The sequence below is a fragment of the Eptesicus fuscus genome, chromosome 2, assembly GCF_027574615.1.
Source record: "Eptesicus fuscus isolate TK198812 chromosome 2, DD_ASM_mEF_20220401, whole genome shotgun sequence".
Classification (NCBI taxonomy): Eukaryota; Metazoa; Chordata; class Mammalia; order Chiroptera; family Vespertilionidae; genus Eptesicus; species Eptesicus fuscus.
In genome coordinates, this window is record NC_072474.1 from 83,063,140 (window position 1) to 83,078,367 (window position 15,228).

Sequence of the window (15,228 nt, forward strand, 5' to 3'; positions counted from 1 at the left end):
ACTGTACCTATGTTAAATGTCCTGGTTTAATAATTGTACTTTGATCATGTAAGTGAATGTCCTGGTTCTCAGAAAATATACACTGAAGCATTTAGGTGTAAAAGAGCATGATCCATGAAATAACTCTGGTATGTTCTAGAAAAAAATAATATAAATACACACACACGTATATACATATATATATACACATAAATCCTATATAATAAAGAGGCAATATGCAAACTGACCATCACTCCAACACACAAGATGGCTGCCACAAGATGGCCAGCAGGGGAGGGCAGTTGTGGGCGATCAGGCCAGCAGGGGAGGGCAATTAGGGGTGACCAGGCTGGCAGGGGAGGGCAGTTCGGGGCGACCACACCAGCAGGGGAGGGCAGTTAGGGGCAACCGAGCCGGCAGGGGAGGATAGTTGGGGGAGACCCAGGCCTGCAAGGGAGAGCAGTTAGGGGTGACCAGGCCTGCAGGGGAGGACAGTTAGGGGCGACCAGGCCGGCAGGGGAGGGCAGTTAGGGGCGACCAGGCTGGCAGGGGAGGGCAGTTAGGGGCAATCGGGCCAGCAGGGGACAGTTAGGTGTCGATCAGGCTAGCAGGGGAGTGGTTAGGGGGTGATCAGGCTGGCAGGCAGAAGCAGTTAGGGGCAATAAGGCAGGCAGGCAGGCAGACGAGCAGTTGGGAGCCAGCAGTCCTGGATTGTGAGAGGGATGTCCGACTTCCCGTTAAATGAGCAGTCGGACATCCCTCGAGGAGTCCCAGATTGGAGAGGGTGCAGGCTGGGCTGAGGGACACACACACACACACACACACACACACACACACACACACACACCATGCACGAATTTCATGCACCGGGCCTCTAGTATGTATATAAAGAGAATGCTAAAGCAAATGTGCCAAAGGTAACAACTGGTGAATCTGGGTGAAGAGTATATAGGAGTTCTTTGCAACTTTCTGTAAGTGTGAAATTACTTCAAAATAAAAAGTGAAAATGTAACAGTAAATAGCATGAGATTTGTGACAAGTAAACTGCTCTTCAGAGTGGCTTTCTACTTGTTTTAAGATTAGCAACAGCCCTGGCCAATGTGGCTCAGTTGGTTGGAGAGTCATCCTGTACACCAAAAGGTCTCAGGTTCCATCCCTGGTCGGCATGCAGGAGGCAACCAATCAATGTTTCACTGTCACAAGGGTGTTTCTCACTCTCCCGTACTATCTCTCTTGGGTGAGAATTTTAAAAAAAAGATTAGCAACAGTCAGTAACTTTAAACCTCTTATAAAACACTATGAATATATTTTGCTTATACATTACCATTTCCATCATCTCTGGATCTTCAAAATCATAAATAATATGCTCTAAAATATCTCTGTCAGACACAAAACCTAATGCTCTGAACACAATAATAATGGGAACTTCTTGCTTGATATATGGTAGAGTTGCCACAATGCGCTGACCAATAGCACTCTTTTTTGCACCCTAGAAAAAATAACATTAGTGTATGAGTGTACAGAGATCACAGCCATAGAAAAGTATCAGTGAGAACCATTTTACATATATGCTCATCACTGTATGTATTTCAAAAGAAGCATGCTTCTTATACTCTAAGGAATGGCTGCTTTTCAAAGCCACTGCAACAGATTTACTAATTTTATGGACAGGCTGGTCATTTAGACCTGAAAAAACTTCCATTCTCTACTATCGGCCTGCCAAGATTTTATCAGAATTACCCAATACTGTATCTGGAAATGACTTTTGGCTGCAAGAGAACATGAACATTGACCCCTCACCCTCTCCATCCACCAAGAAAACCAATAAAAACAAAACATATCTGGAAGAAATAGAGAAGGGCTCAAAAAGAGAGAATATGAAAAAAAGAGAGGGAGAGAGAGAGAATATGGACAGACAAATGTTGAAAAAGCTAAGCACAGAATGAGAAAGAAGTATTAGCTCAGAGCTGGTCTGTGTGGTATTTTCTTGGTTGAATAAACAGCCTCTTTCACAAGCTTCATTTTTTCCAATTTCTTTCTCACTTTAATTGCACACACACACACACACACACAGTAATGAAATAAAAGTTACTAGCCTACACTGGTATACAACCATGTGGCTTCTCAATTTTAATCATATTTCTTTCCTTCAATATCAAATTCAAACCTCCCTTGGCCTCAAAACCCTACATTATCATATCCCTCTAATAACAGTTTCTGTTGTCTTCCTACTTCAGGCCTCCTTCCTTAGAAACCTTATCCCATCTCATGGGTGTCCAGTTAACAATTCTTCATAAATGATACCCAAATCTTCATCTTGATCTTTTTCTTGTACCCTCAACCCTCATATCTCCAACTACTATTTGGCTGATTCTATCAATTATTCCATTTAGTCCATTATTTGTTTCATTATAGATTTTTTTCAAAACATTAAGAAGTAATGCCTACATCATGCACCCCAACCCCAAAATATATTTTGTCTAAAAATGAACTTAATAAAGTCTCTCTAAAAATAAATTCTTGAAAGTTATGATTTCTATCCAGAACCTCAGGATAGAAATCATAAAATCTTAAGTAATCCATCCTCATACTATAGCAAACCTGTCACTAAATCCAGATGATTTTCCTTTCTCTGCCTCTAATTAGTTCATTTTGCCCATAGCTAACATGATATCCACTCTAATATGTTTGCGTTTATCTTTGCCCTCCATAACCAAGGCCAATGCTTCTTGAAAATAAATGCATATCACAACCACTTGGGGATCTTTTTTGGGCCCCATTCCACCACCATTTAATAAAAACCTTTTCAATTAACACATTCTATTTAACTTCAGGCAGTTAAAACTCTCTAATCTTCAAGTTGTTTATCTTTGTAAGATAACAGCAAAGTGTATGTGGTATGCTCCCACTTGTATTTTTTGCATTAAGACCGTTTCTGAACTGATTCATAAAAAATTATCAAAAGCAGCTACCTCTGAGGAAGAGATCTGGGAGTCAAAGACTACTTTTTATAGTATATCCTTTCTTGTGCTTCTTGAACTATTTGAACATGCATGTATGACTTACTCAAAAAAACTTTAATAAAAAATGCACATTGCATATTAGCATAACCAATGGACACAGACACTGGGGTGGTGGGGGCTTGCCCAAGGTGGGAATGGCTGGGGGGGGGTGTCAATCAGGGAAAAAGGAAACATATGTAAAACTTTAGACAATAAAAAAAAAGAGAATTTTTAAAAAAATGCACATGAGCCCCAGCCGGTTTGGCTCAGTAAATAGAGTGTCGGCCTGCGGACTGAAGGATTCCAGGTTCGATTTCAGTAAAGGTCACATGCCCGGGTTGTGGGCTCATCCCCAGTAGGGGGCATGTAGGAGGCAGCCGATCAATGGTTCTCTCTCATCCTTGATGTTCTATCTCTCGCTCCCTCTCCCTTCATCTGTGAAATCAATAAAAATATATTTTTAAATGTACATAAAATTAAATAGAGGTAATTACTAGTACAACTACTTTTCAAGATAGTTGTAAAGACTAAATCAAGCAATCTAAATAACATAATTGACATAGCAAATATTCAAGAAATGCTATTATTAGATTACATTATTTTAAGTAACAAGCCTATGATGGGCAGCTTCTAAGATAGTGCCTGACGATTGTTGTATTTTTTAAATAAAACAAATATTTGGTTTACCTAAGTTTAACTGTCACCCACCCTAACTGTCATCCACTACTATTATTACCTGTGCAATTCCCTCCCATTGTGTACGAGGCTGAGGATACTGACTTGCATCCAACAAAAAGAGGATATTGCTTCCAAGATTATTTTATAAAAGACTGTGATTTCCACCTTGTTTGTACACTCTATGGCTCTTCTCAATTACTCTCTCTGAAGCAAGCTGCCATGTTGTCAGTTTCTGCATAGAGAGAACCCATGTGGCAAGAAACTGAGACAGGCTTCCAACCAAAAGCCAGCAAGGACTGAGACTCTCAGTTCAAAAGCCCATGGTGAACTGAATGCTGCCACCAACCACAGGACTGCCCCTGAAGATGACTGCAGTCCAGGAAAACACAATGACTGCAGCCTTGTGAGAGATGTTCAACTAGAGGACCCAGCTAAGCCACACCGAGTCTGGACTTATAGAAACTATGAAATGATAGATGTTGCTATTGGAGTAATCTTACAGAGCAATAAGTAAATAATACAATGCCTATCATGTAACACTGATAATATGTTCAAGAAAAACTTTCTAAAAATGCAGTCTGATAAACTACAAAAAGGAATTAACTCAAACATCATAACCCAGTCCTTACCTGTCCTCCTCTTGCCAGCATGCTAACCCAAATAGTACTGGTGGGTCGAGAAGAATTTTCCAGACATGATCTACACTCTCCTGTGTAGGCATATTTAGAATCCTTTTTGGCAAACACATAGACTGTGTTCGTTGCCATTTTTTCTTGAGCAATTAGAACCTATATAGACAATAAAAAAAGTTATAGCCATAAAACCCACAAGGTGAAATCAGTATCTTAATTTAATTTGATTTTATAGGCTCACTAAAACATCAATTCTTAAACTTTACAAACTCCATTTTGTATAAATGCGTCATAGAAATGTGCAAGCCCAAATAATAGACAATTTAGGGAATATTATATAATACAGCGAAATAAAATTTTGGTTTGCCCGGCCAGTGTGGCTCAGTGGTTGAGCGTCAACCCATGAACCAGGAGGTCAGGGCTCGATTCCCGGTCAGGGTACATGCCTGGTTTGTGGGTTCAATCCCAAGTAGGACATGTGCAGGAAAGATCCAATCAATGATTCTCTCTCATCATTGATGTTTCTGTCTCTCCCTCTCCCTTCCTCCCTCTCTGAAATCAATAAAAATGTATTTTTTAAATAAAACAAATATTTGGTTTACCTAAGTTTAACTGTCACCCACCCTAAATATTTCAACTACCACTTCCAGATTATTCTGTATATAAGTTTACTTTTTAATTTCAACTTTCAAATTTTAATCATCATTTTGTAAATTTTTTTAAAATAATGCAACTAGCCCTGGCCGGATAGCTCAATTGGTTGGAGCATCATCCCAATACACCAGTGATGGGCAGCCTTTTGAGCTTGGTGTGTCAAACTTCGCCAAAAAACTGAGCATAACTCGGGTAGTGTGTCACTTTGAGGAAAAAACATTATTTCGCCAATGTTTCATCCTCAGGAGCAGCAAATGTTTCATCCTCGGCATGCGGCCGCCTCAGCGGCCGCGTGTCATCAGAAATGGCTACGCGTGTCAGTGCTGACACGCATGTCATTGGTTCGCCATCACTGCAATACACCAAAGTTGCAGGTTCAATCCTGCTCAAGTCAGGACACATACAAGAATCATCCAATGAATTTGTTGGAACAACAAATCGATGTTTCTTTCTCTCTCCCTCCCTCCATCCCTCCCTCCCTCACTGCCTCTCTCTCTCTAAAATCAATTTTTTAAAAATTAATACCACAATACCTTTTCTGATCCATTAATAATGAAATAGCCACCAGGATCCAAGGGGCATTCATTTAACTCACAAAGATCACGATCTGTTAAGCCATTCAACAGGCAATAAGTTGAACGCAACATAATTGGAATTTTTCCTATAAAAGTTTTCTGATGCTGAGTCTGAAGTTGTTCTTCACCTTCTTTAATGACTGTTTTTGTTATATCAACATAAAGTGGAGCAGAATACCTTCAAAAATAAAAGTAGAACACAATTTAGTAATAGTGGGTATTTGCTAAAACTCTCAACTAGTTAAAATTACATTTTCTGAATTGTATTTCACTACCAGTTGCTGGAAAAACAGTCTTACGTGAGATTTCGTAACCTGGCCTCATTTGGCATCATTGGTGAAGGAGCGCCATCTCTTTCCCAGTGGGTAGGCTTGGAGAGATAAATCTGTTCAAACTTCAGCAAATATCTTGGCTGAAATAAAACCAAAGAAACCAGAGGATAAATAATTTTTTCCATAAAAGTTTTAATGATTCTTTTTCAATCAACATTAACGTTTTTAGTAGAAAAGACTCCAGAAACTGACAAAATTAACCCACTGTACTAATACAGGGACTCTCTAAAGTCAACATCCATATTCCAAGATGTCCCATTTTATACTTAATCGGTTTCTTAAGGCAGAAAACGAGACTTAATATATCATAAGTAAATAAAGACTATGGACATATCATGTGCTCTAAGTTTATATCAAACAATAAAAAAGTATTTGTATTAAAGATATATATAGTCTCATGTGCCCTGTCCTTAGCGTCAGAAGTACAAAGTTACCAGAAAAAAAAGAAAAGTTAAATTCATACAATTAGAGTTGTCCTCTAATGAACAGAACACCAGAAAAAAGAATGCACCTCATTTAATTCTTAAATTAAACTTCCAAAAAATTCTAATTATTCTATGAAAGACCAGAACTACCAACTCTAGTTGACTGTAGCTCAGTCCAGAGCAGAAAAAAAAAAAAGTTTTTCAATTAAAGATATACCTGCTCCCCAATAAAACAAGATCCATGAGAACTTCCAGAGATAAATGGATAATAAATTTCTCTCTAATCAAATCTCAGAGAAGGGGAAGATGGGACTAAACAAACTACTGAAGGTAAATTATTGACATTCAAGTTTACTAAAATGGAGTAGGTAAAGGGCAGAGAACCAGTGATGATAATGAACCAAAGGAAAGCCATCCATCTTCTTCTCTGAGAACCTCTCCCTCAGTGTACCTCTGTATCTGTATCCTTATTTCCACTATTACCCTAATATAGGACATTATTATTTTAAACCTAGGCTATTCCAAGATTTTTACCTGCCTCCAATCTCTTCCTATCATTTCCAAAGTAATCTTTCTAAAATAATGCTATATACACTTTACTTGACAATATTTCAACAATGCCCCATGTCACCCAAAGACATCCAAAGCCTGGGACCATCTGGTTCCATCTTATTTTCCACTAATACCTATCAAAAAACAGATAAAAAAAAAAAAATTATACACTGACTGTGGTGGTCCCCATGCCATACCCAAACCAAATACATCAAGCATTTTCTTGCTGAAATGCCTAAGTATCTTTTCTCTACTAAGATAAATTCTACCCTGCCCTTCATGGTCTGCTTAAGTCTCTCCATCTTTTCCACCAAGTTCTGATACCCCAGCTTCAGAGATCTTTTCCTCCAACAGTACTTACGGTACTAGCACTTTGAATATGCTATGTTACATTGTTATCTCTCTTGTTTTGCAAAGACAATAAAGAAAAAATGGCCTGGCCAGCGTGGTTCAGTGGTTGAGCAGTGGTTGAGCGTCGACCTATGAACCAGAAGGTCGAAGTTCGATTCCCAGTCAGGGAACATGCCCGGGTTGGGTTATGGGCTCAATCCCTGGTGTGGGGCATGTAGGAGGCAGCTGATCAATGATTCTCTCTCATCATTGATGTTTCTATCTCTCTCTCCCTCTCCCTTCTTCTCTGAAATCAATAAAATATATTTTAAAAATAAAGAAAAATGTCTTAAGTATAAAAAAGGCATTTTATGCTTATTTTTCCAGCACACTGACTGAAGAGCCTATTATTTTTGTTCTTAACAGCACGTCTTTACAGTATCTCCAACTAGAATGAGAATAATGTATCAGCTCCTAGGAGCTAACTACAGAAAAGACTAAAAATAATAACCTCTCCCTCAGTGTACCTCTGTATCTGAGGCTCTCCCTGTCTCACTTTGTTTCTCAGTTTGACCTGTATCTCGAGGCCTTTCACACTGCCTCTCTATCGCTGAAATACTAGTCATTATTTTAGATTATATACTTCCTTACAATCATTCATGTAAAACCAGAGTATTAAAATTACATCTTTGCTATGATTTTAACAATACTAAAAATATGCACGTGTCAACAAAGACTAAGGAACTTAGAAAAAATAAAATAGCTAATATGTTTAAGTGATTTTCCTTTATAATTTCTTATACTATTATAATGCATTTCATTCAACAAATAATCAAGAGAAAAAGTCCTTCAAATACATTTTTCTTTAATGATTTCTTATATTGTGAAAGAAAAAAAGTGGGTTTTTCTGAAGAAATATGACTATTTCTGCCTTGCTTTATCTTATTTCTGAATTCCCTTTTCCCAACTATCAAATACCTACTATCTGATAAAGATTGGGGTTTTGGATTCTAGTTGACCCTTGAACACCCACACCCCACTCCATGCAGTTAAAAATACGCTTATAACTTTTGACTCCCCAAAACTTAACTACTAATAGTCTACTGTTGACTGGAAGCATTACCAATAACACAATATTCTTACAATAAAATAAGCTAGGAAAAAGAAAATGTTAAGGAAGAGAAAATACATTTAGAGTACTGCACTGTATTTACCAATACTGTAAGTTTACATTGTTTGTGTACAAGAATGAAAGAAACCCATGTATTTCATTGACCCATGCAGTTCAAATCCATGTTGTTCAAGGGTCAACTATAATTACAAAAATGCATCTCTCCACTTAGAAGAATAAATCAGGAGCTGATTGAAGATGCTATAAGTACTCTGCTAAAAACACCAACTAACTTTTTTTTAGCCTTCAAGGCAGGTGAGAGAACTGAAATTTCATATCAATAGTCTTCCTTTACTTACGTTACTTTATTAGAATAATTATCTTACCGGTTCTTCAACTTCTCCACTAGCATGCTGAGCTTCAGCTTGTAGGTCTATAGGTGGAGCATCTTCCACAATTCTTTGAACAGACATCTGAATAAACTCATCAAAAGAATCCAGCTGTTGTCTGACCAAGCCTTTCTCATCAAAATAGGAACTAGGAAAATATTTGAGTTCATAATTAGTTACAACACAGTGAGTGATGTTTTCTAATATATTTCCCCATTTTCATTATATTAAATTCAACGAACAGTTATTAAATACCAACCACTATATGCCCATCACTACACAAGATACTATGAAGTATCCAAAAAAGAGGTAAAACTATGAATATTGTCTTTGTATAACTTAAGTTTGTGGAAATAAGACTTATACATATGAGTAAAATAATTAAAGCACAACGTAAGGGGAGGATGGGAGAGGGCTGGAAGAGATTAACGAGGGGAAAAGGAAGACCTATGTAATACTTTCAACAATAAAGATTAAAAGAAAGAGAAAAAAAGCACAACATAAGAATTATAATAAAAAGTAAGAGAGCACTAATTTACAAATGTCCTTTATAGATAAATTTCATCCAAACTCTTGGAAATATTTCTTCAAAAAAATGTCAGGACAAAAACTAAAAAAAATCCAGTCAAAGATAAAAATAAGAACTCTAATTTGAATAAGAGGGAAGATAGCAATGACTAAAATATGTAATGTATTAAGCATTTCCATTTCAGGTTAAAGATTATTAGTTCTATTTTGAGTATGTTAAAGGTGAGATGACAGTAAGTCATTCAAGTGAAAATACTCAGCAAATGAATGAATATTAAAAGATGGAGCATGGGTAAGAGATCAGTGCTAGTAGTGTAGATACAGAAATCACACAGTCAAGCCCTAAAGAAGGATGGAGAATCCAAAAGAGCAGACATTGTTTATAAGGAATAGATACTTGTTCATGTGAGGGACGGGGAAAGAGATATATAAAAAGAAATAAGTAGATACAAGTGCAAGAGGAATCTCACTCCTCACCATCACCCAAGAACAGCTGCATGGTGAGACTTTAGTGAGACTACAAGAGCTCTGAGATCATCACCCCATAGCAACAGGAGCTGCCCCATCAGCACCGCCACATCTCAACTCCTCTACCTTGTGAGCCCTGCATCTTATATCTGTGATCCCCCTTACTTCTGCTCCTCTCTCCCTAGTACCTAATGACTTCCCCATACTCACATCAATTTTCTGATACAATATGAATAGCCCAACTAATCACCAGTCACCCATTTGGCATCATCAGGTCAACTCACAGATCACTGGCATGCCTAGAGATTGGCATTGGGCCAAGGTCCCACCCTTATTCAATCAACTACAGCCAGCAATATTAGAAGTTTGATCCTCTGGTAGGTAACACAGTACACAATGCTTGTATAAGGTACAGCATTAAGAATGGCTACAGGAGCCCTGGCTGGTGTTGCTCAGTGGTAGAGCATCGGCCCTCACACAGTAGGGTTGTGGATTCGATTCCTGGTCAAGGGCACATGCCCTGATTTCAGGCTCTATCCCCTATAGGGGACATGCAGGAGGCAGCCTATTGATGTTGTGCTCTCACATCAATGTTTCTCTCCCCCTCTCTAAAAATCAATAATCTATTGCCCTAGCTGGTTTGGCTCAGTGGATAGAATGTCAGCCTTCGGACCAAAGAGTCCCAGGTTCGATTCCAATCAAGGGCATGTACCTTGGTTGCAGGCTCCTCCCCGGCCTGGGCCCTGGTCAGGGCTTGTGCAGGAGGCAACCAATCAATGTATTTCTCTCACATGAATGTTTCTCTGTCTTTCCCTCTCCCACTCTCTAAAATTCAATAGAAAAATATCCTCAGGTGAGGATTTAAAAAATAAATAATAACCTAACTGGTTTGACTCAGTGGATAGAGCGTTGGCCTGGGGACTGAAGGGTCCCAGGTTCAATTCCGGTCAAGGGCATGTACCTTGGTTGCAGGCACATCCCCAGTAGGAGGTGTGCAGGAGGCAGCTGATCGATATTTCTCTCTCATCGATGTTTCTAACTCTCTATCCCTCTCCCTTCCTCTCTGTAAAAAATCAATAAAATATATTTTTTTAAAATAAAAATTTAAAAAAAACACGAAAATAAATAATAAAAATAAACTATGCTTTAAAAAATGTAAAAATCAAATCATTTATTTTGTAACAAATATTAAATGCGGTGACTATTCACAATAGTGTTTTATCCTTGAGCAATCTACCATATATGTTGAAAACAATTCTTTTTCAATTAAAACCAAAATATTCTTTGAATATAGGCATATCCCACAGAATATCTACCTGGTTTTTGTTTCCTAGTAGAAGGACTCTTGGTGTTTAATATCCAAATATTATAGAAAATCCTAATGTCTCAATACAAATTATTTATAGCCTCTGTTTAATAGGAAAAATATATACTGACATCTCAAAAATTCAAAATATTTTTAACAAGCAATGTTGAAAAAAGGTTCAGTTATATTCCAAATACAACTGGCAGAATGTCAGAAGCCTGTGTTCTTTGAAAAGGGAGAAAGTGTCAACCAAGAGATGTGCATCCTGGAGCAGGTAGGGATCAAAGAGACATCATCATGTTACTCATACAAAGCAACTGTCAGTCTGATGACAGCAGAGTTGCAGCATTTTACATCCTAACATAGCAGGATGTTACCTTATTACTTAAAATTTTGTTTTCTTGCCTGGACATTGTGGCTCAATGGTTGAGCATCGACCTGTGAACCAGGAAGTCACTGATTCGATTCCCAGTCAAGGCACATGCCCAGGTGGTGGGCTTAATCCCTAGTGTGGGATGTGCAGGAGGCAGCCAATCAATGATTCTCTCTCATCATTGATGTTTCTATCTCTCTCTCCCTCTCCCTTCCTTTCTGAAATCAACAAAGATATATATATTTTTTAAAGTTAGGTTTCTTATCTATAGTTAAGGTTTCTTCCCGAGTTTCATTACATTTTAATTACACTTAAATCAGGGGAATTTGGGTTGAAATACAATCTATTGTAAATGTATCCATTTAAAATAAAGAAAAAACTGCCGAAACCAGTTTGGCTGAATGGATAGAGCGTCGGCCTTCGGACTCAAGGGTCACAGGTTCGATTCCGGTCAAGGGCATGTACCGCTGAAACCGGTTTGGCTCAGTGGATAGAGCGTCGGTCTGTGGACTGAAAGGTCCCAGGTTCGATTCCGGTCAAGGGCATGTACATTGGTTGCGGGCACATACCCGGTAAGGGGTGTGCAAGAGGCAGCTGGTCGATGTTTCTCTCTCATCGATGTTTCTAGCTCTCTGTCCCTCTCCTTTCCTCTCTGTAGAAAATCAATAAAATATATTTTTAAAAAAAGGGCATGTACCTTGGTTGCGGGCACATCCCCAATAGGGGGTGTGCAAGAGGCAGCTGATTAATGTTTCTCTCTCATTGATGTTTCTAACTCTCTATCCCTCTCTTCCTCTCTGTAAAAAATCAATAAAATATATTTAAATAAATAAAAAAATAAAGAAAAAACAAAGAAATAAAATTAATATCACCAATAATTAAACAAATAGGTATCATGTGCTCCGAAGATAGTACTTCCAGAGGAGAGCCTCACTGCTGACAAAAGTAATCACACAAATCTCAAACTAAGGGGCATTCTAAAAAGTAACTGGCCAGGCCCAGCCAGTGCGGTTCAGTGTTTGAGCGTCAACCCATGAACCAGGAGGTCACGGTTCAATTCCCGATCAGGGCACATGCCCTGGTTGTAAGCTCAATGCCCAGTGGGAGGTGTGCAGGAGGCAGTTGATCAATGATTCTCTCTCATCATTGATGTTTCTATCTCTCTCTCCCTTCTCCCTTCCTCTAAAATCAATAAAAACATATTTAAATGAATGAATGAATAAGTAAATAAATGGGAAATAACTGTCCTGTATTTCTCAAAAATGTCAAGGTCAAAAAAAAACAAAAAACGAGGAAGACTGAGGAACTGTTTTAGATTATAGGAGATAAAAGAATAAATCATGAAAAACACAATATGTTATCCTAGGTTAGATCCAGAATCAGAAAAAAAAATTATTTTGCTATAAACAATGTTAGTGCAACAACTATTGCTAGTTGCAGATTAAATAAAATTATTACATTAATACTAATTTCCTGATTTTGATGATTTATGTAAAAGGATGTTCCTATGTCTGCAACTTACTATCAAATGTTTCAGAAAAAAATATTGAGAGTCAAAAAAAGGCAAAGAAAATATAGTATAAGGTTAACATTTAGGTGAAGTATATACATGAATTCATTGTGTAACCTTTCTATAAGCCCAAAATACTTAAAGTTAAATATAAATAAACAAAATAAGAAACTGGCTCTCATGGAGCACACTGATACAGAACATCTAGTTTTCAAGAAGCGAATAAGCAGGAAATCCTTTTATAGGTTATAGTGCCTTTTAAGCTTATTCAGTTAAGCCTTAAATTACCTGATTACAATCCAGCATGCTTCTTGCCACAAATCTGGGGTGATTTCATCATCATCCTCATCATATTGCATATCTGCAAGAAAAAAAAATATTGTACTCATCTGGAATAAAAATGTTACTAATTAACATCTTGCTCCAAAGGTAACAATCTGCTAAATAAAAAGCAATACTTTTGTCCAGCCAGTGTGGCTCAGTGGTTGAGTGTCGACCTATGAACCAGGAGGTTACGGTTTGATTCCCAGTCAGGGCACATGTCCAAATTTCGGGCTCAATCCCCAGTGTGGGGCACACAGGAGGCAACCAATCAATGATTCTCTCTTATCAATGATGTTTCTCTCTCTCTCCCTTCCTCTCTGATATCAATGAAAAACATATTTTTTTAAAAAGCAACCCTTTTACCTCACTCTTCTAAAATTTCAATTACATTAATAAAATTGTAATGAAATAACACACATGGGTAAATATCTATGTACACATAGGTGTACAACACACAGGTATTCACCCAATATACAAAGAGGCCTCATTACAAAGGTTCAGCTTAAGTGTGTGAATCTGTAAGTTTCTCATCTTCTTATTCTATTCATTAACAGAATCTATGCAGGTAACTAGGAGCAAGCTCATAGTCCTCAGAGGCTGGGGTCAAAGATTAAGGTGTAGAGACAGAAAACAGTTCCAATAGTTGAGCAATACCTTAAGGTGGGGTGGTCCATTACAGAAACATTTCATATATGAACTGTATTTTCCAAAGATGGCCACAATTGTATTTTCCATTTCACAAGCTTTTTTACAAGATATAGGGGTCTATATTTCCTTCCCTTTATATATATATATATATATATATGTTTGTTTATTTATTGATTTCAGAGAGGAAGAGAGAGGAAGGGAAAGATAGTAACATCAATGTGAGAGAATCACTGATCGGCCGCCTCATGCACATCCCCTACTGGGTATCAAGCCCACAATCCAGGCATGTGCCCCAATGGGGAATTGAACAGTGACCTCCTAGTTCATAGGTCAACACTCAACCACCAAGCCACACCAGCTATGTTTCCTTCCTTTGAATCTGGGCAGGTTTTTTTACTCTCCCAAAACTAAAACAGTGCAGCTAAAGCGATGTTATGTGACTTTAGAAACTAGGTCAGAAAGGCAGTGTTGTTCCGCCTTGTTTGTTGAAACACTTTCTTCTGGAGCCCTGAATTGCCATTAAGAAGTCCTAGTACTCTAAAACTGTGTACTGTGAGTAAGCCCAAATCATATGGAGAGCTACTTATAGATACTCCAGTCAGCAATTCAAGTCCTTGAGTCCTTCTAAGCTAAGTGCCAGACACGTGAGTAAACACTCCAGATCATCCAGCCCCCAGCAGTCAACACCCAGCCTTTGAATCTTCCCAGGCCAACTACTGACATGGAGCAGACAAGTCATTACTACTATGTTCTACCCAAATTCCTGACCACTTAAATCCATAAACATATTAATTTTTAGACAGCCAAATGTTGGGGTAATTATACAGCAATTATAATTTGAATAGGGCACTTGAAAAATCAGTGTGCACTGATCCTCTAACACAGTGGTCGGCAAATCGCGGCTCGAGAGCCACATGCGGCTCTTTGGCCCCTTGAGTGTGGCTCTTCCACAAAATACCACGGCCTGGGCGAGTCTATTTTGAAGAAGTGGCGTTAGAAGTTTAAGTTTAAAAAATTTGGCTCTCAAAAGAAATTTCAATCATTGTACTGTTGATATTTGGCTCTGTTGACTAATGAGTTTGCCGACCACTGCTCTAACATATCTCTCATCTTATGTTAAAGAATAAGTGTACTGTATTTTTTTTAATATTCTGAGTTTCTGATTCAAAATTGAATACATATCTAAAATAAAGTTATTTAATAAATTCTTCTTAAATAGACTAGAATTACTGATCCCTACACATGGGGGGAGGGGTAAGAAAAAGGTATCTAGCCCTAGCCAGTTTGGCTCAGTGGATAGAGGGTCGGCCTGCGTACTGAAGGGTCCTGGGTTCGATTCTGGTCAAGGGCACATGCCCGGCTTGCAGGCTCGATCCCCAGTATGGAGTATGTGGAAGCAGCCAGTCAGTGGT

At 38.2% G+C, this 15,228-nt stretch overlaps 1 protein-coding gene across 2 annotated transcripts in view; it reads right to left on the bottom strand.

Moving 5' to 3' along the window:
• POLR2B (RNA polymerase II subunit B) overlaps positions 1-15,228 on the bottom strand; it is a 45,632-nt gene that overhangs the window by 29,153 nt on the left and 1,251 nt on the right. Inside the window, exons 2-7 of one of the 2 annotated variants that reach the window (XM_008140335.3) lie at positions 13,133-13,205; positions 8,657-8,807; positions 5,820-5,932; positions 5,479-5,698; positions 4,289-4,447; positions 1,304-1,468 (exon numbers count right to left, since the gene is read on the bottom strand). In XM_008140335.3, coding sequence (XP_008138557.1) covers positions 1,304-1,468; positions 4,289-4,447; positions 5,479-5,698; positions 5,820-5,932; positions 8,657-8,807; positions 13,133-13,205 — 881 coding nt within the window. Of the gene's footprint in view, positions 1-1,303; positions 1,469-4,288; positions 4,448-5,478; positions 5,699-5,819; positions 5,933-8,656; positions 8,808-13,132; positions 13,206-15,228 lie in introns of those variants that run through there. The other variant, XM_054728796.1, reaches the window with a different exon arrangement.